At 43.6% G+C, this 27,732-nt stretch overlaps 1 protein-coding gene across 6 annotated transcripts in view; it reads right to left on the reverse strand.

The window, feature by feature from the left end:
* RMDN3 (regulator of microtubule dynamics 3) overlaps positions 1-27,732 on the reverse strand; it is a 65,444-nt gene that overhangs the window by 9,652 nt on the left and 28,060 nt on the right. For all 6 annotated transcript variants that reach the window (XR_012803762.1, XR_012803761.1, XM_075613423.1 and 3 more), the window contains exons 3-7: positions 26,842-27,019; positions 24,133-24,276; positions 20,407-20,680; positions 19,438-19,540; positions 17,196-17,256 (exon numbers count right to left, since the gene is read on the reverse strand). Coding sequence is in view for 4 of the 6 variants with exons in the window: in XM_075613423.1 (XP_075469538.1) it covers positions 17,196-17,256; positions 19,438-19,540; positions 20,407-20,680; positions 24,133-24,276; positions 26,842-27,019 (760 nt within the window). In the remaining 2 variants the exon portion in view is untranslated. The remainder of the gene's footprint in view (positions 1-17,195; positions 17,257-19,437; positions 19,541-20,406; positions 20,681-24,132; positions 24,277-26,841; positions 27,020-27,732) is intronic.

Here is a 27,732-nt window from a genome sequence, read left to right on the forward strand (position 1 = left end):
ATCAGAGTGAAGTCAGTGTAATTTAAAGCATCCAACGACTGTATTTTTCCTTCTAACAGATGTATATTGCAGGAAATATCAATATCACAATATATATTTCTTAATATTGTTATGAAACTCCAGGATTTATACAGGCCTGGTTTCAGGGAAACTCCAGGCCTGAATTTTGATCTACCCAGAGGGCCCAAGAGCAGCTGGATGTGCATTTTCTGTCCTTCACTCGACCTTGGAAGGTCAACTTCTTAACAAGGAATGATTGCAGCCCCTTTCCTCAGCGCTGCACTCTGGCTGACTCCCATTCAAGCACAACAGGAGACATGTAGGGTTACCAGGTTGCAAGAGATCCGGGGGTCTCTGCTCCCAAACATCCAGGGCAGCAGAAGCCAACACAAGCAATCTTCCATCCTCCTCTGCTGGTGAAATATTAATTTAACATTGAACCCTCAAAGCAAGCGAACCCGTTTGCTTTGCAATACATTTGCTGGCCTCTGTCATGGAAAAGGTTAATATTACAAAGCAAGAGGACGGCAAGAGAGAAAAACTGTGTTTTTTTTAATCTAATTTATTTGGATTTGAACATAGATCTTGAGGCTGAAATAAATCCGTGTAATCAAGCACAGCATTGGTTTGCGGGTGCAGTTTAACCATTCCTGTTTGATTTAGTAAAGCATACTGTATGTAGGGTAGACCCGACAAGTTGAAATCACATTCAAATTTGCTGCCCCATTAAGCACTTACAAAATAAATATAAATACATCTACACAAGGCCAAGCGTCCCCAAACCTCCACTATGCACCGCATTGTCACGTTGTACTGTGGTTAAGTTGCAGGCAAGGATTCTGGGTAGTCACAGGCAAATTAATGGTTATGCCGAAATTAGTCATTTTTGCTCGTTATCACATAAGCGGACTATTGCGGAAAGAAGTCTGCAAAATTAGATTTGGGGCCTTAATTACTAAGCCGTAAGGCACTTTATATCCCATTCACGTAAACACTTCTTATTGCTTAGTAAATAATGCCCTTTTTGCACAGAAACATACAATCCACATGGATGTTGCTACAACGTGCAAAACACATTTTTGCCCAATACTCATGACTTCCTGTGAAACACACACACACGATGATTGACATAAAGGAACACAAATATGAAAAGTAATTTAACTAAACTCTATTGGTTGCGCTGTAGGGCCGTGTGAAATTAAATAAAGCATTGGATTATGCCAAGTTCTGCAGATGCTTTCATTGTATAGGGCCCGCTGAGGATTGCCAAACTCAGAGAAATATAATGCAACCACCCATTTAGTGAAATAAAGACATATTCTTCTTGATCAATCCCAGACATCCTCACAGCTAAAGCGATTTGTCTAGCCGTTCCCCTGCTCTCCAACCCTGCTGTTCAGAGAAGTCTGCTCCCCTGCAAGTCACAGAACTGTGTACTTGTGCAGATCTTGGAAGGATGCACAGAATCCAGAAACAAAGATAAGGATTTTTTTTCTCACGGCCTCGTACAGCTGAACAAATATGCTGATCTGTGCAATGCAGGGACAGGAGCGTTTAGGATATGTGATAATGTAACAGACCTATTTCCGCTCTCCACAGGGCACGAAGATAAATTAGAACAAAGAGTCTGTAGAAGAGTATCGACATGAAAGGAGGAACAGAATAAAAATTGACATTCATCATGCTTCGAATTCTAGAATGCACAGAAGGTGAGCCCAACACAGCAGGCCTCATAAGCGAGATAAATACCATCTGAAATCAAGGCGGAGCATTTTGGGGGGCTCAAACATGTATTAAAGCAGGGGTGGGTAACGCCAGTCATCAAGGGCCACCAATAGGTCAGGTTTTCAGGATATCCCTGCTTCAGCACAGGTGGCTCAATCAGTGCCTCAGGCTTCAGCTGCACCACCTGTGCTGAACCCGGGATATCCTGAAAACCTTACCTGTTTTGGCCCTTGAGGACTGGAGTTGCCCACCTTTGTGTTAAAGGTGGGCAATCATTTGGGAAAGATTTATGCCCTGAAGTCAGAAAGAGATAGGTGTTTTTTTAAACGAAATAAAATATTGCTAAACAATACAATGGAACTGCAAGTTTGTTAAAAATAGAATAGTGTGTATTTAACAAATACCAAAATCATCAGTGTCAAATACAACCAGACACGGACCACAGATTCCAATAGATTATGTTCAATGTGGGTTTTATACCTGTGCTTCCTGACCAAATACCTGATGGTAAAACAATATTGCACAGTGCGGTTCCACATAATACTAATACAGCTCAGTACAATACAAACATTTTAGGAAGAAAGCCACATTTCTAATTAAAATTGTATTCCCAAAATGGGGCTGAAATGCAGGTTTGTTTATTGTTATAGCTCAGTGAACCCCTGGTTTGCGAGATATTAACCAGCCAGATTTGGTGGCCATTTTAATTTCCCTAAAGGGGAGGGGAACATCTGCAATATAGCCTTGAGTATCTCAGAAAACCGGGAGATACCTGGAGCTTAAAATAGAGAAAAACAATATAGTATGTAGGATCTATACAAAGATACTGAATCGGCCGGTATCAGCTACTGCAAATCTAGGCAATTGCAACGTATTTGTGCAATCCTGCTTCATAACAATATTTGCCAAAAAAGGGAAGTCAAAGGCTTGTTTGAGATTTCTGAAGTGCAAAAAAGTTGTGAGGCGCTTCTAATAGAGGTGCAGTGATATAATTAACCCTTTTAAGTGCTTATAAATAAATATGTGAATATAGTGAATGTAGTAAATAGTGGCTATATGAATACGTGAACTTCGCAGCTCAACCCTTAAAGCTGCAGTTCAGTCTTTTTTTTTTTTTTTTTTATTAATTTTTTTACTTCAATAGTTTCATGTGTGCAATCTCTAATTACCTAAAGAACTGTATAGCTGCAGCTCAATTCGTTCTCCATGTATTGATCGGCAAAATTTGGTGACAATTAGTGAAGGGATCTGTTTTTCTTCTGCTTCTGTCACTCAGTGGAAGCTCATGAATATTCATGAGCACTCCTGCACTGACATGTGCTAGAGGGAGGGCAGGGCTGACAGAGGGGTGTGCCAGGGCTTGTGACAGGACATGAAGGGGCAGTGCCTTAGCAAATGGCTGTTAAAATAGAATACAAGAAAATTGGTCTTTTAAAGATGTTTTTTTTAAAACAGAAAATGCTAAAAGTATTTTTTCTTACTACAGAACTGATTTATTAAAAAAAAAACACACATGCAGGATATTGCCTGAACTGCAGCTTTAAGGAGAAGATGTATGAAGCCTGGTACTTGGATAAAGAGAGCCACTAGAAAACATCTGGAAGCCTGCCGAGGGTGACTGAACCCGGGAACATCTCCAAATACACAAGATGATGATTACAAAGCATCTTGGTTTTCACAGCTATAACCCATTCCCTTCCAGAAGGTTCGTGTCCTACAGCAAGCGCCGAGAGCTTCCCAAGAGACATTTCTTGTATTACTCGGAGGACGATGATGATGTTTAAGAATTGGGAAACCGATCACATTCAGGAAAGGGAATTGGTATTATGCTTTCACCGCGGGCCTTCCCCATAGATTCCCACAAACACACCCGGCTGATGATAGATAGATATAGATAGATATATACACCACATTAAGGTCGAAACAGCTGTCTGTGGGTGGGTTTGCTGGCTATGCATCTTAACCCTGGCTGTGCTCAAAGCTGTGACCATGCAGCAAGCTTAAGCCTATAGGGAACCATGTTAAATGGTTTTGAAGCAAAAGGTGGCACTTTGTGCTCATTTGCATGTCATTTCCCAGAATCCCTTGCTGCAGTGGAAACGCTGTGTGCTGGATGATAATGGTGAAAGGCAGGGTTACAAACCGGTCTAAGACATGCAAATGTGCATACAGTAATATTTCCATTTGCTATATGCTTTGCTGTGGAGGTTTTCTGTCACTTTTTTTTTACCCACCAAAATTTACTTTATACATATATACACACATATACACACACGACACAAAAGAAAAGTATCCCAATGGAGCACACGGGTGTACCAAAATAGTCACAAATTGATTAAATTTCACATGATATGTACGCAAGAACAATACAAAAATAGTTAAAAAGTATGGCATGGACACCCTGTACAACTCCCGACAAATCAGAGAGGCTATATCCAGTAGGACCCAAAATGGTGGTAGCTCATCATAAATAGCATGCAAATGTATATAAGTGGAAAACTCCAAATGGTATGGTTCCCATGTCAAAATGGAGAACATACCCAGACTGGAAATAATGGTAACCACGAAACCTCCAAACTAACACTCTACAGGAAAGAGTAGGAGAAATGTGGCAAAAAATAATTATATGCGCCTAGGGAAGATGTACCCCTTTGTATACTGCATTCAGCAATTGCTGTAATAGTACAAACACATGAGATGTAATGCTGACTAATATATGCAAACACATGGTACAGTCACATATAGGAACATAATGCTCAGTGTATGCCAGCAAGTGATAACCTCAAACTCAGTCACTGCGAGGTACTAAGCAGTCATTGTAAAGGCCGACTCAAGTTAGCTGATAGAAAGTCATTGCAATAAAATTTACAGACTCAAAATGCAATATAGAGCATATGTAGAAAAATCAGAGTCAGCTTGCAAAAAATGAATGAGCGCGCACACGCACACACACACACACACACACACACACACACACACACACACACACACGTTTTAATGATGTGGTCACATTGATTCACTGGGTGACTATCTTTTAGACAGGTGTGGGGGGGGGGGGGGAGAATAGAATGCAGACTACTGAGGAAGTAAATTCAACTGCCAGGACATTTATTCTTTTCCTAACCTGCACGGAACTCCTGTCCTGGGGGACGATCCCGTCACGGCGTGCAATCAAATACTCTCCCACTGCACTCACGCAATGAAACTCAGCAACGTGCAAACATCTCATTGTGCAGTCCCACTCAAGAGGAGGGGAGGAGGGGAAATGAATTAATACCAGAGATATTTAAAAGATTAATCACAAGTATTTAATGACTTCAAAATAAATTGCATACATTTAAGCTTTTTTTTTTTAAAAGTAAATAAATTAAGTATATCCTGACATACATAGTCTGTTATCAATGTAACCATGAGAGTTCAGGGTAGGTTTTACCAAGTTCAATTAGAATAGTCAGCTTCCTAACTAGCTTTTATATCTGAGGGAACAGTTGGTAAACCGGATTGTTTCATCTACCTATGTGAGAATGAGCCCCTTCCTCACACACAACAACTCGTCTTCAGAACGAATGTTGTAACTGAAAACAAATCAAACATGTCAGACTTCAAAAATATTTGAATAAGATTATACAGTACTGGTCTGTTTTTGTTATGCATTAAAGGCATAAATTATCCAGTTTGAACCTATTAAATGTTCCACTGCCATCAGCTCAGTGTACCCTTCAGTGCTACTGAACACCCATTCTTAAACAAGCTGAAAATCGAGATCATACGCTCTCCTCTGCGTATTGGAAATTCAAATCACATTTAAAGCAAAATCTTCCCCATGAGGAACTCATATATGTGTGTGTGTGTGTGTGTGTGTGTGTGTGTGTGTGTGTGTGTGTGTGTGTGTGTGTGTGTGTGTGTGTGTGTGTGTGTGTGTGTGTGTGTGTGTATATATATATATATATATTGCAGAATAAATGAGTTCTTCAGTATTACAATTTATGTCATAGGACAAGCTCTTCAGGTCAAGCAATACTGATATACAAAGGATTCAATGGCTAAAACAGTGTGGAGGAAAAAAAAAAAAAAACAGATATTTACTGTAGATAAGGTCGGGTGTTAAGTGTTTGAAGCCAGGGGACAGTGTCAAAGAAAGGTGGGGAGGGGAAGGGATGCTGGGGGGGGGGGGGGGGGGGAGAGAAAGTGTGGATAAGAATAGAGGCAAGCAGGATAATTACAAACAATTTTGATAGGGTGTGAGAAAACCCATGTCCGCATTAAGTCCTTTGGTTTTGGTGTCAAAGAGTCTTATCATTCTGAGTTCAAATGTTTTCCGTTCTTGGGTGCTTTTAAACATTCCATTGAGGATTTTGATTTTTAAATCATTTATGGAATGATCTGGTTGTGAGAAGTGATGTCCCACAGGTGAGCAGTATCTTCCTTCTTCGTGATGGAGTATAGAGTGTCTGTGCATATTCATTCTTCCTTGTAGTTTTTGGCTGGTTTCCCCAATGTAGCAACATTGGTCACATTTGTTGCACTGAATCATATCTTATACTATATTAGTGAAAGCACTGTATGTTTGCCTGCCTGCCTGCCTGCCTGCCTGGATGTCCGGTGTGTATACACACACACATGTATACACACACGTGTATACACACACATGTGTATACACACACACACATGTGTATACACACGTCTATACACACACAAACATGTTGTATACACACAATATATACATACACACAATGTATACATACACACACATTTATACCTACACACACATGTATACACACACATGTGTATACACACACATGTGTATACACACACATGTGTATACACACACGTGTATACACACACAAATATGTTGTATACACACAATATATACATACACACAATGTATACATACACACATGTATACATACACACACATGTATACACACACACACACACACATGTATACACACACACACATGTACACATACACACACACACACACACATGTGTATACACACACACACACACACACATACAATGTATACACACAAACATGTACACACACACACACTATCCCCAGCACCAGCACATCAGCACACCGGTATCCCATGCCCCCCCAGCACACTGGCATTCTCGGCTCCCCGTCATTCTCAGCCCCCATCAGCACCCACACATCGACACCTTTGCACCTCCCCCATCGGCACACATTTTCTGGTAGTGTAGAGCCCCCCTCTTATTTTAAATCTCAATCTCTCTCTCTCTCTCTCTATATATATATATATATATCTTATACTATATTAGTGAAAGCACTGTATGTTTGCCTGCCTGCCTGCCTGGATGTCCGGTGTGTATACACACACATGTATACACACACATGTATACACACACATGTATACACACACACACGTGTATACACACACACGTGTATACACACACACACATGTGTATACACATAAGTGTATACACACGTCTATACACACACAAACATGTTGTATACACACAATATATACATACACACAATGTATACATACACACACATTTATACCTACACACACATGTATACACACACATGTATACACACACATGTGTATACACACACAAACATGTTGTATACACACAATATATACATACACACAATGTATACATACACACATGTATACATACACACACATGTATACACACACACACACACACATGTATACACACACACATGTACACATACACACACACACACATGTATATATACACACACACACACACAATGTATACACACAAACATGTACACACACACACACTATCCCCAGCACCAGCACATCAGCACACCGGTATCCCATGCCCCCTCAGCACACTGGCATTCTCGGCTCCCCGTCATTCTCAGCCCCCATCAGCACCCACACATCGCCACCTTTGCACCTCCCCCATCGGCACACCCACATCCGCACCCCCACATCAGCACCAAACCCTCCCAAATCAGCACACCGATACAATCACCATCAGTACAGCCACAGCAGCACTACCACCGCACATGGGCCGTGTGGACCACTCCCCACCCACACCACAAACATCCCGGGCAACGCCGGGGCTCTCAGCTAGTCTACTATATATTTCTGGATGTGCAGTTGTATGATCCTTTAACATTGAATGTTCTATGGTTGTGACTGGCTGTGGGATCTTGGCAAGACTCTTTGACACCAAAACCAAAGGACTTTATGCGGACATGGGTTTTCTCACACCCTATCAAAATAGTTTGTAATTATCCTGCTTGCCTCTATTCTTATCCACACTTTCTCTCCCCCCTCCCAGCATCCCTTCCCCTCCCCACCTTTCTTTGACACTGTCCCCTGGCTTCAAACACTTAACACCCTACCTTATCTACAGTAAATATCTGTTGTTTTTTTCCCACTCTCCACACTGTTTTAGCCATTGAATCCTTTGTATATCAGTATTGCTTGACCTGAAGAAGAGAGAACTCTCGAAAGCTTGTCCTATGACATAAATTGTTAGTCCAATAAAAAAGGTATCACCTAATACTGAACTCATTTATTCTGCACTATCGCAACTGGACTAACACGGCTATTTTCTGATATATATATATGTCCACTGAAGTTCCTACAAGGCTGGTTGGCAAGAAGCAGACTAGTTGCAGCTACATTATACACTCACAATGGCAGCATTTGGAAAGGTAAATTCCTATTTCACGGTTTTAAATGTCACCTTTCAAAAGCCCTTTTCACGCTAGCTCTCTTTTCTATGTTTGTAGACTTTTGTAGGATAAACATTCACCATTTCTCCTGGAGCAGGTTTTAAGAAACAAAAAACAAGGGTGCTGAATATTTGTGACTGCTGCTCTGGAGCGACTACACCAGGGGCGGCCAACTCCAGCTCTCAAGGGCCACCAACAGGTCAGGTTTTCAGGATATCCATGCAATTATTGATTGAGCCACCTATGCTGAAGTGATATCCTAAAAACCTGACCCGTTGGTGGCCTTTGAGGACTGGAGTTGGCCACCCCTGGACTACGCCTTTAGCTTCACCGAAGCAGATGCTACATCCAATTCCTTTTGTGCTTCGAAAGTTCAACGGCACCAAAAGTGCTAAAATACGGGGATTTGTAATGGTGATGGAGGCCGCCATCTTAAAAGTCTCATAAAAAGGGGTTTTACGTGCTACACTGCATTCCAGGGCTGCAAGGGTTTAAGTAAAAATAGGAGTGTCACATCGGCACCTGCAGCATTCTCTGTAGACCCCGGCTAGTGACACTACTTCCAATATTGTTGTCACAAACAGCAGGGTCTGACGCCAAGAAAAGCAAGCCGAGCCCGGCTCTTATATTCCATTACACAAGGAGAAATCTGGTGCTGTGTGCTTGGACCAGTAACATGGGCTGGTCATATAGGGAGTGCAGGGAGGGGAAATGTAGAGGAATCGGCTCAAGCTGAGCCTCTAATGCAGGGGTGGTCAACCCCAGTCCTCAAGGGCCACCAACTGGCCAGGTATCAGGGATATCCCATCTTCAGCACAGGTGGATCAGGCATAATGACCATGGTTGGGTTATGAAGATATTTTTAGGAACTCGCTGCTATTTTAAGCGTCCCTACAAAAGGGAAGCTAAAGGCAATTTTCATTCGCTTTTTGGACCACGTTATCCCCTCATTTTGAAGTTGAAATGTGAGTTGGGCTGCATTGTGTGTGTGTGCGTTCACACCTTGCAAAGGGACTTTTGGCTACGGACAAATCTCAATAACAAGTCTTCCAGGTCTGACGCTACTAATGTCCTATAACAGGGGCGGCCAATTCCAGTGCTCAAGAGCAACCAACAGGTCAGGTTTTAAGGATATCCCTGCTTCGGCACAGGTGGTGCAGTCTTGGACAGACTGATACAGCCACCTGTGCTGAAGCAGGGATATCCAGAAAACCTGACCTGTTGGTGGCCCTTGAGGACTGGAATTGGCCATCCGTGCTCTAATGGTTTACGAGTGCGATTGTAAAACAAATCAGAGCTCCAGCTAAAAAACAGTCTCTTGTTAAACAGTGTGACACACACACACACACACACACACACACACACACACACACACACACACACACACACACACACACACACACACACACACACACACACACACACACACACACACACACACACTTTCCTCCTCCCTATTCTTCACTTTGAAAAGTAAAGACAGATATTTGCAGCTGGGGAGCAGGGCTGTATCATAACACATACGTGTTTTTTTGAGGGGGTTGCAGGTTTAAGCCCAGAGGATGCTACATCCGATGTGACAAAATACATAGTTAAATACTTCAATGTTATTATTCTCATGAGTAAAGGGTCATCTAGTTAAACCCTTTGGCCAAAGCGTTATAAGCCTGCAGCCAACATCATATGATGTGGTGGGTTCTGGGGTTGGTGTTTGCTGGGATTGTGTGCTTATTTTAATTTTCAACTGGAATCAGTTGGTTGGAAGTTAGTGGCCCCTCCTCCCAGGGTTTAAGCTCACTGTTTAAGTAGCAGGTTTTCCCATGTAACTGCAGGACAGGCCCACTGAGGCCATTCTCCCTCCCCTGCAGAGGTAAATAAGAATTCTCACAGGTAGGGTTAGGACCTGCATACTGGTCATGCCGTGACGTGGCTGCATACTGGTCATGCCGTGACGTGGCTGCATACTGGTCATGCCGTGACGTGGCTGCATACTGGTCATTCCGTGACGTGGCTGCATACTGGTCATGCCGTGACGTGGCTGCATACTGGTCATGCCGTGACGTGGCTGCATACTGGTCATGCCGTGACGTGGCTGCATACTGGTCATGCCGTGACGTGGCTGCATACTGGTCATGCCGTGACTGCATACTGGTCATGCCGTGACGTGGCTGCATACTGGTCATGCCGTGACTGCATACTGGTCATGCCGTGACTGCATACTGGTCATGCCGTGACTGCATACTGGTCATGCCGTGACGTGGCTGCATACTGGTCATGCTGTGACGTGGCTGCATACTGGTCATGCCGTGACTGCATACTGGTCATGCCGTGACGTGGCTGCATACTGGTCATGCCGTGACGTGGCTGCATACTGGTCATGCCGTGACGTGGCTGCATACTGGGCATGCCGTGACGTGGCTGCATACTGGGCATGCCGTGACGTGGCTGCATACTGGGCATGCCGTGACGTGGCTGCAGGCTTATAACGCTTTGGCCAAAGGTTTTAACTAAATGACTGTTACTCATGAGAATACGAACATTGAAGTATTTAACTATGTATTTTGTCACATTGAATGTAGCATTGGGTATTTTTATCTTCTGTTGTATACATCTGGCCACGCTCAGGAGCACTCCTTTTGATACATATACATACATACATACATACATACATATAATAAATACATACATAGGATGTGGTGGGTTCTGGGGTTAGAGCTTGCTGGGATTGTGTGTTTATTAAGCCCAGAGAAGTCCGCTACGTACTTAATGAAATCTGTATTACTGTGCTGGCCCCTTTGGAAGAGCTAAAAACTTGAGCCTGTTTTGTCAGGTGGAAACACTATCGGAAGAGTTATATTGCACACTTAGCCTCACTTTATATTAATGCATGCTGCATTTCTCAGGGGACTGTGAACATGAAATGCTGCTTTGAGATGAGCAATAAAATGTGTGCTGTGTTTTCAAAACTACAGGGTAGGTGGGAGAGGCAGAATTATTTGGGATCCCTTGCCACTGAGAACAACATCTGCTGTGAGGCGCTGGGCGACGGCTGACTGACACTTTAACAAGCACACAGGAGGCTTGTGCTCAACTTATTGCAGTTTAAACCTTTTTTTTTTTACATTTTAACGAGGCCTCTGGAAAAGTTGCCAGCAGTTAAACTTCAGACTGAGGAATGAATCCCATTATATGTAGGGGGTTGTGTCTGTGTAACCTCAAGCTCGGAACTCACCTGCAGAAAGAAAATACACACTGCTCTCAATAAACAGAACAGTGGTCCCCCCCCCATCAAGGGACACCCGTCTGGGACAGTATTAACAACCCAGCCCCAGGATGTCATGGGAGTGTAATCCAGTCCTTGTTTTCCAAATCTGTGTTTTCTACAGGCGTGCAAGAGAATCGTGAGCCGGAATACACACACACATTTTTGGGAAACAAGGATTGGATAGAAATCTTCTGATGAGATGGCGTTTGGGTGGACACAGAGCCCTCTGCATGATGGAGTGAAAAAAACATGGCGATCATTAATGCAAATGATGACATATAGACCAATATTTACTAAGCAGTCTTTTGCCATAAGAACAAGCTGTACAGTCTCTTCCAGTGGAACGTGCCTTATGGCAAAAGGCTGCTTGGCAAATATGGCCCCTAATGTTCATATTATTGATAAGCAGACTCTTCCCCCCCCCCCAAACGTGCTACAAGCAGAGAAATAAATAATATAATATTAGATATATTTATATACCAGGGCCCCTCGAAAGGCAAATGCGAGGCGAGGGTCTTGTGCTATGTAACCCCACAAAAAAACAATATATCAGGTCAGCGAATACTTATCCTGGTGAAATCCTCCAGGAGCAAAAATATACCCACAACAACATTCATTGGCAGGGAAAATATCTGCCACTGACAGCTTTACAGCGTCACCCCGATCACTGCATCTTTGGAACAGCTGCTGCTTCCTTTTCTCTGGTGAGTGAGGCAGATAATGTACAGAATATTCTGGATTAACCTTTTTTTGGGGTTGGGCTTCTGAGCCTCCAATGTACGTGCGCAATTAGCTAGTCTCTGCCAGAGGTGCCTGAAACCCCAGCAAATGTGTTAACATTCAGATCGGCCTGTATATTGTTATTTTTGAGGCATCTTCTTGTTGAGAGAGGCATAAGGCAGAGTACTTGGGTATACTTCGTCACGTTGCATGACCCCACTGACGCCGACAGGCCGGTAAGGGGGGCGCGAGTACCGGGGGAGTGGATGCAGGGGGGCGCACCCCTGCTTTAGAACAGGAGTGCTCAACTCTAATCTTCAAGATTCCCCAACAGGTCAGGTTTTCAGGATATCCCAGTTTAAGCACAGGTGGCTCAATCAGAGGCTGTCGAAAACCGTGCCACCTGTGCTGCAGCTGGGATATTCTGAAAACCTGACCTGCTGGGGGGTGGGGGGCTTTTGAGGACTGGAGTTGAGCCCCCCTGCTTTAGAATATATACATCTAGAAGCAAACTAACAGCTGAATACTGATGGGAGTCCGTGTTATTAAAAACTTGGCAATATCCGAGCTGAACAAAAGAAGATTGAACAGATTTGTTCAATGCGGTATAGAGCTATGAAAGCCCTTTGGGAGAACTACAGTTACACAGACTATTCTCTCGTCACAAGAACCACAACATCCCTGGCAAATAAAGGCAGTTATATGTGTAAGAAAGCAACAATATCTATAACGAACTGTACTCTCACGGACATTTACCCCTTCATTGCAAGAGAGAGTCAGACACAGCACGGTTGCAGACGCAGGATATCAATAGAACGGAAAGGAGGAGACTTTGCAACTAGTGTCTTATTTATGCCTATGTGAAATGTAATGGGGGGAAATCAATACATGAAAATTCTAACATTTTCTGCAAGGAATTTCAAAATGTAGAGTAAATTAAAAACACAGCCCCGTAGAAATGCAGAAGTTAGGTTACTGATTACATAAGGGCTTGCACGCTTTGATGGACTATTATACTGACATTTATTTTGCAGTGACAGGGTTACATACTTTAATTCCACCACACTGGGTGGACAGACTAATTAATCATGATGTGTGTGGATACTTTTTTCCTTGCTTTGCAAGTGGTTCACAGAATAGGCATACACCCAGTGGCCATCGCACAATGCTCTATGGGGGGTGGACACTTGTATTTTCCATACCCTGGCATTCTCTCTTTCTAACTCAATCCAGATCAATGTAGAATGAGTTTTTTTTTAGTCAGGGCCGCAGGAAACGAAAAAAGGTGTAATTTTGAGAATGTTTGGTGTTTGTAACTCACACCTGTTAAATTCGGATACCTGAAGAGCCCAGCAATGTCCTAAAGCAGGCCTGCACAACTCCAGTCCTCGAGGGCCGCAAACAGGCCAGGTTTTCAGGATATCCCTAAATCAGCACAGCTGGCTCAATTAGTGGCTCAGTTATACTGAGCCACTAATTGAGCCAGCTGTGCTGAGATAGGGATATCCTAAAAACCTGGCCTGTTTGCGGCCCTCGAGGACTGGAGTTGTGCAGGCCTGTCCTAAAGCTTGTATAATGTCATCTATTCTGTGGTTCAATAAATGAAATCATGCAACTCAGGGCTTGTCATATACGTGTGTCATTTGTTTACCATGTATATAACACATGTATAGTGTGTGTATTTAGCAGCACTAGAACGGAATTTTAACCGTTTGTATTGTGTGCATTTTTTATGTCTGTGGTCTTTTAGACTTATTATAAATAAAACATTTTAAACTATCCATTTCTAATTGTAGGTTCTATTTTATGGTTATACATCCAGTCCTTATTGGGTTTACATTAATCCTCGGTGCGCTGTGTGTGTATTTTTTCTTGTCTTTTGGGGTCTCCTGTTGGGAGTCCCCTTCTTAGGAGTGTTTTGGGGAGGTGCTCCACACACACACAGCAGCAAGGGGTGATTGACTTCAATAGAAGATTTTGGACAGCTCGAGCGCGGAAAGCAGACTGTATATTAGTATTAATATACAGTGTAAATAAAAATACCAAATGTTAAAAACAGTGATGATAGGGTATCAATGAGTCATTGATACCCTAAGTAGTGTATGATAACAGATAGTAAAGCTCCCGATACTCAAACTCTCCCTTATATCCACTTGTGTCTTAATGGTGTATATAGTAATCACTACCTGAAATAGGCCATGCATATAGATTGTATACACCGATAGCTGCTAGACTGATTTAAATGCAGGAAGCTGTAGCCATAGCCCAGAGTCCACACCAATGTTAGGCCACAGCCGCACTATTTCCCATTAAAGAATGTATTATTTTCTAGCCATTACATGGCTTTTAGTAGTGTCTTTCCTTCCACAATGATGGGAGCAGTCGCTATATGTGATTGATGCCTAATGATCACCTGACAAGTTATTATTGGGAACACTGAGCCCCATCGTGTATGTGTATACAGTATACACTGTGTGCAGGAAATGGGGTACTTGGGGAGATGTCTGTTATCGCCCCTCTTTTGTTGCATATCTTGAATATGTTATCCCTATATGCACCGGATATGTTGGCATTTCCAGTTATATTAAATTAGATGAGCGGTTTTCCATTTGATGTGAAAAGATAAAGCTTGTAAGAATGACCAAAACAAGGAAAACTTCATTTTTTGATGACGACACCGATCCCTGCACGCTGATTGGTCTCCTTTACCAAAACGCGCAAAGCATTAAAAAATTTTTTTAAATAAATACACATAGGTGGTTAGAACTTGTGACGGCGAGGTCTGTACATGAACCCATCAAGACAAATACATCTATAAAGCTGCAATATTTCAAACATCATTCTAAAAATATAGCTAACTACTAACCGTGTTCTAAGCCAGGCGTGCTCATCTCCAGTCTTCAAGACCCCCCTAACAGGTCAGGTTTTAAGGATATCCCAGAAGACTGGGCCACCTGTGCTGAAATATCCTTAAAACCTCACCTGTTAGGGGGGAGGGGGGGGTCTTTAAGACTGGAGTTGTGTACCCTTGCTCTAAGCTGCTAAACACAAGTAACATACATCTCATCTCATAATTTTAAGAGCTCTAATTGCTCATTCACTGGTGGTGAAAGATTGTCAACAGCTGTGAGCAGAGAGATTGCCCAAAATTGGGGGCTGTGAACAGTTACAAAAACAAAGTGAAATCTTATCTGCGTGACAACAGGCATTGAGAGGAGAGAAGATAATGGCAGTATATAATTAGCTTTGCTCCTTAACCAGCATCAAGAGATGGTGAATGAGAGTAAGCGAGCGCGGTGAGAATATGGGGGTTATACATCAAATGCAAACTTCTGACCCAGTATTACAACAGAGAAACTCTGCCGCCCAAGGCTTCTGAAGAATTATTCTGGGGTTTCTGTGGGTGCTGCTACATAGGGTATAATAAAGAGCATGACCCTTTAAGTGCATTTGCATCTCACGCAGAGGTTTTCCAGGACATGCCGTAATCTCTGGTACATTATACAGCATTTAAACTGCAGATACTCACGATTCTAAACATTGAGCATGTCAGCAATCGTCTTTCACAAGTCCAGTTAAACAGTGGCCTCCCCCTAAGGCCTCGGTCCCGCTGCGCTCGTTGGCGCGGGCGGCGGGTCGCGAGTTCCCCACCAGCAGGGGAATCCTCGCGAGCCGGTCCCGGTCCCCACTGGCTGCACAGAGCACTACACGCTGTCGCGCGTCAGCCGCTGGAGACACCAGAGAATGGTGATCGCTAGCGTTGACGCGTGACGTGTGTGGCTGTGAGCCAATGGGGAGGGGAGGCTTCGGGAGGAGGAGAGGCTTCGGGGAGCGGGGAGGAGTGTGGAGTGAAAGCAGGTGAGTGCCTTTCTCTGTGTGTGTGTATGTGTCTGAGTGCGTGAGTGCCTGTCTGTGTGTGTGTGTGCCCGAGTGCCTGCCTCTGTCTGTGTGTGTGTATGAGTGCGTGAGTGCCTGCCTGTGTGTGTGTGTGTGTGTGTGTGTGTGTGTGCCCGAGTGCCTGCCTCTGTCTGTGTGTGTGTATGAGTGCGTGAGTGCCTGCCTGTGTGTGCGCGCGTGTGTGTGTGTATGAGTGTGTGAGTGCCTGCCTGTGTGTGTGTGTGCGCGTGTATGAATGAGTGCCTGCGTGTGTGTGTTTAAACTTACCTTCCAGCTCCAGCCCGAGTCCGTGGAGGGAGGGAGGGGGGGGGGGGAGAGTAGCGGGTCCCTCCGCTCAAGCCACGCCCCCCCTCCCTGTCAAACCTCCCACCTCCCGCCCACCTCCCGATCAAACCTCCCACCTCCCGCCCACCTCCCGCTCCGGCTCCCGCTCCCTACAGACCGCAGATCGCGGTCTGTGTATCTCAGCGCACCGCCTGTCAGCAGCGCAGGTGCGCTGACTCTGGGAGCGGGGCCTTAGCCTAAAGCTTCACCCTGCTGTATTCCTATTGTAAGGGAGGTGTGACACTTGGATATACACTGTAGGAGAATTTCTGCCTCATTGGCTTGAATGTACAAGTTGCAGGCATCCTGTTAAAGCTGCCATAGCACTTAATCAGCTGGCGCTAGCTGAGTAAAAACAGTTAATCTTGATTAGCTGTCTTGCTCACCAACTAGTCCCTCCTAGCAAAAGAAAACAATGAAATCTTCTGGGAAAAGCCTGAACAGATCAGCCTTTTAACAATGTGGGGAAACATTCTGTGCTGTGTTATGTCTGCAGTGAAGCTGGAGGTTAAACAGGACTTGGAATACTGACCCCCCCAACCCCCTCACCCACACGCACAGATGTGAAGATATACATACCATTTGTGGCATTCAGCATTTTGGTCTCCTCTCTGAAGTGCGGCCTCGGCCTCTTCTTTCCCTGCAGACAAACCCAGTTATTCTCTTATCAGACGCTTACACCAGGGGAGTTTCTGTTCCTTTCCAAATGAATGCTTCTAAACATAGGAGACTACCACCAAAAAACAGACTACAGAAATGTTTTTACACATTTCCTTGACATTTGACACTCACAAAATCACTTAGTGATTGCAAGCAAAGCTCCACTAAGCAAAACGTGGTCATCCATTGCGGATAAATGTGTATTTTTGCACACCAGACCGAAACTGTAACACCCCAAGCTACGGTCACCCCTGGTTCCTGCGATATCGAATTTAGAAATGCTTGTCTGGGAGAAATACAATGGCCGCTGGGTTGAGCCATCATGGCATTGCAGCTTCCGATTGGGTGACCCCAGAGCTTTTCTTTGTTTTTCCTGGCAAGCACTGGCAAAAGTTTAAAAAAAATAAATAATAATAATAATATATATATATATATATTTATATTTGAGACTGATTGATGCGGCTCAGATCGGGGGGGACCCTCCCCTGGGTCATACAGGTACAAATAAAAAGGCTTGATTTTGGAGGTAATGCTGCTTTAAGTGATGCATCGTACATGTATATTTTGTTACTTACAAACACAGGAAACCTTTAATCACTATTTGAGACCACAAGAGAGTCTCTACTTTAGATGCAACCAGCAATTACAGCAAAACGTGAAATATTCCTTACAACTAATAATGCCAAATTATGTCCCAGTTCCACAAAGGGGTGGTAAGATCACGCCTATGTTACTACTCATAAGAACGGGAGTAAGAGTGTGCAAAAGCTTAGCACAGGTTTGTGACGCTGGACCTATGGGCTTCCTCAAATTCCACCAAAATAGCAATATTTTTCAGTAAGCCTAAAACCTCTCCTGTGCCAAGTGTTGCAGGTCCCTCTTCAGGAATTGGGAAGCTGGAGACGGACAGCAAATAAGAACCACCCCGGTCCACCTAGACTCCCCATTTTCTAAAGATGCTGTCACGCCTCCGACCCCAAATGATCCTTGTTGTTTTCTTCTCCACACTCAGGATACTCGTGCCCAGCACAAGTATTTTTCCCAGCACAAGTATTTTTCCCAGCACAAGTATTTTTCCCAGCACAAGTATTTTTCCCAGCACAAGTATTTTTCCCAGCACAAGTATTTTTCCCAGCACAAGTATTTTGAGTCCCTTTCGTGTGTTGGCATACATTGCCTTCGCTGGGAGGCTGTTCCATGCACCCACTATGGCAGTAGCGAGGTACGGGGGGGGCTGGGTTTCCCTCTTTACAGGTAGAAACATGGACGGGACAGGAGCTTTCGGGGGTATGCAAGTTTAAAAGATAACGGAAGTACAGGAAAGCAAAGACAAACATGCAGTAGCTTAAAAAAATGAACAGAGCAGGCGAGAAGCTGAAACAAAGGGAGCATTAATGAGACATATATAGCATGGCTTAATGATTAGATGACTAGCAGATGGGTAGGAGGAGAGAAAAACACAAAGATCAAGTAGAGGGAAGAAAACAAAATATCCTATTTTGTAATCAATGCATAAATGTATTGATATACAATTATCAAAGATCCAATCTCCCCAAATGTGTCCCCACTGTCAGGCCCATTACAATGCAAACAACACAATTCCTGTCAATCCAGAGCCCTGCCCACAACCAAGTAAGCGCTCAGTGCACCAAACCCATAGTGCGACCATACTGTTCCCACCCCTGCCCACCACATGTTAACAATGACTATGCTCATCACATGAAATGTTCCATATGTAACCCCACTGCAGTTTTACTAACTAATGTACAAAGCCCTGGATAAGAGCTCTATATACATGTTGTTATAAATAAATGAAAATGTGAATGATGCTTCTAAAGGCAAACTCTAAGCCTCACGCCAGCAGTTTCTGTGACATTAATAAATGATGCGAGGCGGAAAGCTCCCCTCATACCTCCATTTCTGCTTCTTCCTCGTCTACAGACCGCAGCAAAGCCAAATTGTTTAGGTTGCAGATGCGGTTGTGGACGAGTTGGGGGTTCGTGTGAAAGCTGGGGCTGCTGAAAGTACACGCCACCCACCATAACTTACAGCCTATGCTTTTGTTCTGTAACATGTCGGCCCTCTTTTTTTCTATACAAGTCAAGCTTCGGCCATGAGCACTGCAATGGAATTGGGAAGGGGGAGATGCATTCTTCCTTACCATCGGAGGCATAGGATTTCTTTTCCTGCGTATCCTCTGTAATCTCACATAGATCACTGTAGGACCGAGCTAGCCGCCAAAGGAAGTCTTGATGGTCCCCATACTGCAAAAAAGAGAAAGCAGAACACAACCGGAGTTACCTTCGTCCCCCACTGCTCGCTAGAGGAGACTTTTCTGCAAGGTCAGCCGACACGATCTTCACTAGCTTATTTCTAAATGATAAGTCTAATGGCACTAAGGACATCTTGGCACGCACACAGGGTTTACAATGACATTGTAGGATCATACCTGCTTTACAATTATTGTGTACAGACAGTGTTAAAGAAAGTAGGTGTTAAAAGAAACCCAAACTCGGAGTTTGACATAGCTGAGAGTTACAGGCCAGTGGCAGCGAACAGGAACCTTTCACCACAATGCTGGTTTCTCCCAGGGGGTTCCAAGTGGTTATAGGGATACGGTGTAAGCAGTTGTAATTACTCAAAAGATACAATGTTTTTCTTTTTCCATGATCTAACAATAAGCTTCATCTAGATCAGGGGTTCTCAACTCCAGTACTCAAGACCCCCCCCCCCAGCATGTCAGGTTTAAAGGATCTCATTGCTTCAGCACAGGTGGTGCAGTGAAAGACTCAGCAACTGATTGAGCCACCTGTGCAGAAGCAGGGATATCCTGAAAACCTGACCTATTGGGGGGAGGGGGGTTGGGGATTTTAGTTGAGCACCCCTAATCTAGATGGAAAGGTGTAGGTTGTATTAAAAACTGCTTTCACACTGCAGCATATTAACCCTTTTGCTGCCAGAGGGGACTTGGTCTGTCTCAATAATAATATAACACACACACACATCAAAGTGATTTGTAATGATGCTTTTAAGGCCTACTGAATGCAAAAACATGGCTCTGTAATATGTTCTTAAACACCATTACCCCCTCACCATGTCTGCCTAACTGTAGAAATGTAATGTTTTGTACCAATAACTTATTGCTGAGCAGGAGTTGGAATCCTTCCCTCTTCTGCTCAGCCTCCCCACAATGCAACTGGTCTGATTTCTGCAGCAGAAGGGTCATCTCTTCATCGAACCCGGGGTCAATGGACAGCATAGTTGCTTCATCGTCAGTGGCCAGGTCTACCGAGTCCTTGCGTATTGTTCTCACGGTCACACAGCTAACTTCATCCTCCTCCTCCTCCTCGCTTGCTCTGCTGCTTTCCCGGTCATAATCAGACTCCGCGTTTGCCGTGGTGTAACTGTAAAAGGCAGAGGTTTGTATTTTGACACGGTGCTACGCCAGGCTCTTTGGGAACATACATAACAAGAACATAAAGTGAAGGTCATAAGAAAACACATATATAAAATTAAGTCACTGTCCTCCCACAGTGGTCTCCATATCATTACAAAGTGTACGATGTGGTACAAGTTCTTCTAGCACTGAAGGGGTTACACCTATTAACTCAGAAAGACCCTTTACGTGGGATATTCTTAATATGTTGTGGAACTGTATCAGTGGATATGCGTGTTAGAATGCCACAGCACACAGACCATATATGCAACAAGAAAATGAGCACTCTTGGTAACAAATAAATAAATAATATATTGAAATGTGCATTGGACTTTAAATGAAAAATCAAATGCAAAACGATTGCTGTTCCAGCCTTTAAACAGACTGTGCTCAGTCTTCTAAACGCTGGATATGAAACTTGGGGTTTGGTGGAGCGCAAAAAGCCCCCAAATGATGGTAAAAATTAGTGGTATAAACAAAAATAAACTTGTTGTTTTGTTTATACCACAAATTTTTACCTTCACTTGGGGGGGGCTTTTTGCGCTCCACCAAGCCCAAATTGCGTAACACAGAAACCTACTGACCAAACCATGTGAAGAGGTTAACACAAGGGTGGGCAACTCCAGTCCTCAAGGGCCACCAACAGGTCGGGTTATCAGGATATCCCTGCTTTAGCACAGGTGTCTCTCGAAGACTGAGCCACCTGTGCTGAAGCAGAGCTATCCTGAAAACCTGACCTGTTGGTAGCTCTTGAGGACTGGAGTTGCCCACCCGTGTTAACAGGATTATCCACCATAAAATAAAAAGTAACATGTAATTTTTGTAACAGGTGGACAACGTTTATTTAAATAGAGCACCAACCACAGCGGACAGAACAGGCACTGCTGTGTGAATCGCCATTCACTTGGCATTCTAGAAAAGCAAACATTCCCAAGCAGTCCATCGTTTGCTCAAAGTTAATAGCAAAACCTTCTGTATTGTAACCATAAAAATATTGACTCCAACTTATTAATAAGGTTTGGCTATTATAAATATTTTAAAAAGGTAACTTAAGTTCTGTAGTGCCCTTAATGTAGGAACAAAGAGGATTCCTTGGTCTCCTCTCACACAAACAAGCAACAGACACACTGGAGATCATGCACATTTGTGACATCTCCTCAATACACACAAACTTATTTCAGGTGTATGTAGAGCACGGCTATTAGGGATCCTGTTACCAACAGCTGGATGAAGAAGGTATTAACACAAGTAAAAAAAGAAAGCGTTGCTTATAGGTTTACAGTGCAGATCTAATGATATATAGCAGTTAAAGAGGTCTTTAGGGGGAGGGGGGGAAGGGATAGATACGAGTGCCAAGTAAATAGGTTGGCGAGTCAAATCCAGACATCTGGCCTTTATTTTTTCAATGAATGCACTTTTTGTTCACGTGCAATTCTTTTGCCATTGTCCTTGGATAGCCCATGTCCTGAATCAATAACGTCTCAATACATTCTTCATCTGGCATCTCCTTCCAGGATACAAACTTGTAACCGCAGTATGAGTTAAAGTCGCTACACAAGCCCCAATTGGAAAAGCTGGTTGTAAATGTGTTCCAGATTATCTTTTCCTGTGAATAAGTGAAAAGTTCCTTATTGCTTTTAAAAGGAGTGCAGGATAGCACACGCTATAGAAGGGCACTTGACTGCAACAGTCAGACTACAGGGAATCTAGCCTGACAAGCCATACTGCTACTGGGGCTGGGGGGGAGGAGAAAGACATCTTAGAACAGGGGTGGCCAACTCCAGTCCTCAAGGGCCACCAGCAGTTTAGGTTTTCCGGATATCCCTGTTTCAGCACACGTGGTGCAGTCAACTACTGAGCCACTGATTGAACCCCCTGTGCTGAAGCAGGGATATCCTGAAAACCTAAACTGCTGGTGGCCCTTGAGGACTGGAGTTGGCCACCCCCGCCTTAATGCATACCTCACACCCCAAAGTTAATCTTACCTGTTTTTACGCGGGATTATACCGAAAAACGCGCGCGGCACCGCGCCAAAACAAATACTATGCCTCCCCTCAAAACGCTTACACCAACCGCGACTGTTGCGTCGCTTGCTACAGCAATGCGGGCGACAGTTGAAGAAAATTTCCAAATTTGTTTTCTGGTTGTGACGGCCGCGTCACTTGACGCAGACGTCCAATAAAAAAAAAACAGATTTCAGTCTGCAGTCGCATGCGCAGAAGAATGCGACGTCGCAGATGTGAGTGCACACATTGCAGTGCATCAGTATAATCGGAGCCTTACACCCACGTCAGCACCGTCCATAGGAATGCCTGAATTAGGGTGCCCTGTGACGGCGACATTGATAACAAAATACCATTCCACGTGGCACGGTTACCTGGACCCCTGCATTCAGCAGGCCTGCAATGCGCTGAGGAGCAGCAATGCTTGCACTACAGTCACTTCCAGATTTGGGAATTAAGCAATAACACGCACGCAGTTATTTGGCATTTGCTAAACTTTGGAAGAAAAACGAAACTGTCAAAATGGCCCAAAGGGACCATCCTGTAAAACAGGGAAGCAGAAAAATTAACCTCGCTGCCATAACACGAGCCAACCAAATGTTCCTGTTGCTTTGCTTTTGTACCAATATATATATTTTTTTACGTTTCCCAATTTCTTAGTATCCAAGTTTCTTTTTTTTTCAGTTGCTTTTCTGCAAATGGCTTTGGATCAGTCAGTCAGTACAACATCCCCAGATTACCGCTATTTCGCTGGCCAAGTTCCCAGAAAGACTGGAGCGAAGGTTGCAATTTTACTCCTAAAAAGTGCATTACAATACAAGCACATACACATGTTTGCACACACATCATCTTGTGTGCCGAAGAACAGCAAGTCTTCATTCTTTTAGTGGGCAATCAATGAAATGGTCTATATCGGGGGTAGCCAACTCCAGTCCACAAGAGCGATCAACAGGTCAGGTTTTCAGGATATCCTTGCTTCAGCACAGGTGGTGCAGTCGGAGACTGAGCCACTCGTGCTGAAGCAGGGATATCCTGAAAACCTAACCTATTGGTAGCTAGAGGACTAGCGTTGGCTACCCCATGTCTACAATGAGCTTTCGTGAATAACACAAAGTATTTGTAGTAGCAGTGCAAATAGATCTGTCAGAGAATGTCAGAAGGATATTATTGTGTTGCAGGTCCCATGGCAAGAAAAGCCGTTTAAGGAATGGACTTCAATCTTCGCCATCATCTGTCCCTGCAGATTATGGTTTATCAAGAGACATTGTGCTTAAAAAAACCACTACTCTGCATTGTACATGGTGTGTGTTTTACAGCGAAGAGATGCTGATTCAGCAGCAATACTCAACCCCTTTAATGCTGGAATAGACAGCGATGAATTGCTCTGAAATCCCACTTTTAGACTTGCTCTACTTACCCTCCTTCACTTTCAGCATCTGTGTGTGCTGCCCCAGAGCTGGAGGTGAAGTAGATGGAGCTAGATCCTGTGGAATCTGACCTCTCTCTGTGGAATAAGATTTTCTTGCGTCGAATGGCTTTCTGATTCTCCTCAAGGTGGGATCTAGAAATTAAACCAAAACATCACAGAACAGTGCAACAATGAGCAATTGTGAAGTGTGCATTGTCCCTTCAAACGTGAAAGCGCCGTGTGTAGGATCTGGACTTTTATCAACTTCTAGGGAGAAGTTAGTACTGTATGCCCCGTATGTGGGAGGGGCAAAACGCGCATCGGAAGGGTACGGTGTTATGAATAGAAGATCTGGCATTCTGAAGTTCCACAACATTGATGTACTCAACTATCACATAGGTTTGAGAACGCCCTGAAATGCTGACATTTTGAAACTTAATCAAGCATAACTGGAAAAGGATTACATGTGGTGGTTTTAGCTCATGGGTCTAACCGCAGCAAACTGAAAACTCTGACTTAAAGAAAACCTAGTGTAACCAGAGAATGATCACAAAGCGGTTCATGAGTAACACTGGTTATAATATCTTCTGTACAAATGGTACCCCGATGGCATACATCCAAGAGTTCTCAAGGAGTTAAGATCAGTAATAGAAAAACCATTACATTTAAAATTCAAGGACTCAATTTCCACAGGCTCAGTACCACAAGATTGACGTAAAGCAGATGTGGTGCCTATATTTAAAAAGGGAGCTTGATCACAACCGGGGAATTACAGACCTGTAAGCCTGACTTCAATAGTGGGGAAACTACTTGAAGGTTTAATATGGAATAATATTCAGGAATACCCAATGGAAAACAACATTATTAGTAATAGTCAGCATGGATTTATGAAGGATAGATTATGCCAAACGAACCGTATTTGTTTCTTTGAGGAGGTAAGTAGGAATTTAGACCAGGGTAATGCAGTTGATGTGGTCTACTTAGATTTTGCAAAGGCTTTTGATACGGTTCCACACAAGAGGATGGTGTACAACATAAAGCAAATAGGACTCAGAAATAATGTATGCACCTGGATTGAAAACTGGTTAAAAGACAGACAACAGAGAGTTGTCATAAATTAAACTTTTTCAGGTTGGGCTAAAGTCGTGAGTGGAGTACCTCAGGGATCGGTACTGGGACCCCTGCTTTTTAACTTGTTTATTAATGACCTTGAGGTTGGCATCGAGAGCAAAGTCTCCATCTTTGCTGATGATACTAAATTGTGTAAGGTAGTAGAATCAGAGCAGGGTGTAATTTCTCTCCAGAAGGACTTGGGGAGACTGGAAACGTGGGCAGGTAAATGGCAGATGAGGTTTAATACAGATAAATGTATATGCATTTGGGATGCAATAATAAACTGGCGACTTACACATTAAATGTGGATAAATTGGGGGAATCCTTGATGAAGAAGGATTTAGGAGTGCTTGTAGACAGCAGGCTTAGCAATAGTGCCCAAAGTCATGCAGTAGCTGCAAAGGCAAACAAGATCTTATCTTGCATTAAACGGGCAATGGATGGAAGGGAAGTAAACATAATTATGCCCCTTTACAAAGCATTAGTAAGACCACACCTTGAATATGGAGTACAATTTGGGGCGCCACTCCTTAGAAAAGACATTCTGGAATTAGAGAGAGCGCAGAGAAGAGCCACCAAATTAATAAAGGGGGTGGACAATCTAACTTATGAGGTGAGGCTAGCTAAATTAGATTTATTTACATTAGAAAAGAGGCGTCTAAGATTGGATAAGATAACTATATACAAATATAGTCGGGGACAGTACAAGGAGCTTTCAAATTAACTATTCATCCCAAGGGCAGTACTAAGGACTGGGGGCCATCCCTTAAGGTTGGAGGAAAGGAGATTTCACCAGCAACAAAGGAAAGGGTTGTTTACAGTAAGGGCAGTTAAAATATGAAATTCATTACCCATGGAGACTGTGATGGCAGATACAATGGATTTGTTCAAAAGAAGGTTGGACATCTTTTTAGAAAGGAAAGGTACACAGGGATATACCAAATAAGTATACATGGAAAATATGTTGATCCAGGGATTAATCCAATTGGCAATTCTTGGAGTCAGGAAGGAATTTGTTTTTCCCCTTATGAGATATCATTGGATGATATACAGTAACACTGGGGTTTTTGTTTGCCTTGCTCTGGATCAATAAGTAAGTATAGATATAGGATAAAGTATCTGCTGTCTAAATTTAGCATAGGTTGAACTTGGATGTACGTCTTTTTTCAACCTCATCTACTATGTAACTATGTACAGTACGAAGGTGGCTAGGAGAACATATTGTGTAGTTACAGAAAGGCTGATACAAACACGATCAACAAAACCCTGTAATTGAGCTTACATTTGGATGAAAGGACTCTTGATGAACAATCTGAATTTTATTACTTGTTTTGGGAGCAGCATCTCACCACACCCATTCTATATTTTAATAATGCGTTTCGTGTAAAGTATGCTCTATAGAATATTAAATCATGAGTTTTTTCTATACTATACTACATCAAACATTTAACTTTTCTAATAGCACTTGGGCACAGTGTTACTTACAGCTATAAAAAGGGACTGTTTTTCCTAAATCTTATGTCTAACCTGCCTTGTGATTTTCTGTATGGTGTCAGATGATTAAAAACAATGCTATCTGGTCAAGTACTTGTAACAGGCACCTACCGGACTTCACCAACGATGTCCTTGGCTAAGCCGTGAAGACTGCTACGCAAAGCTTCCACCTCCTGCCGTAACTCAACAATGCTGCTAAGAACGTAGTCCAGGCGGTTCAGCAACTCCAACTGGTCTACGTGTGATGCAGCCACACTACTACCTGCTTCTCCTGGCACAGACCTGACCGCTGAAATTACAGCACAACAGAAAGAATACGTTTAGGCAGCAAGAAGGTCAACCAAAGATATGACAGACCATCTTTAACAACCTATATGAAAACCATTGGTGAAGAAAGTTTGATCTAACTACAGTATATAAGGATAGAGCCATTTTACTTCCAGACTAACACATGGGATACCATAACCGGTATTATCAAAGCCAGGGGTGCGCAAACTTTTCCGTCTGCGCCCCCTCATACCTCTTTACCTGTACGCCGGCATCTTCTGACGTCACGACGGCATGTGACGCAGTGTTGCCATGGTGACGCGTCGCCAGGAGCCGCCGGAGACCAGGTAAAGGACTTCACGCGCTTCCCCGGCATTTAATTTACACTGTTGTGGGAAAGAGCGTGGGGCCTTTAAGTGCCGCGCCCCCAAGAAAATGTTGTGCCACCCAGTTTGCGCACCCCTGATCTAAGAACATGTATGTTTTTGCTCGGTCACCCTGCTACTTTGGGACAATCAAGGGGATGGCAGAAAGCATCTGCTTTCTAACTCTCCCTTAGTGGATACGTGAACCATATCAGTGTCGGAAGATGGGCGGCCCTACACGCGATTCCCTGGGGGCAGCGATCACATGGTCGTGACCAGTCTGCAGTAAGTCAAGCAGGAATGGAGGGGGCTTTACTTCCATTGGGACGGCGTTCACCACTCTGAGCGGAAAACGGGATCTCTGCCCTCG

Source organism: Ascaphus truei, chromosome 9 (assembly GCF_040206685.1).
Source record: "Ascaphus truei isolate aAscTru1 chromosome 9, aAscTru1.hap1, whole genome shotgun sequence".
NCBI lineage: Eukaryota > Metazoa > Chordata > Amphibia > Anura > Ascaphidae > Ascaphus > Ascaphus truei.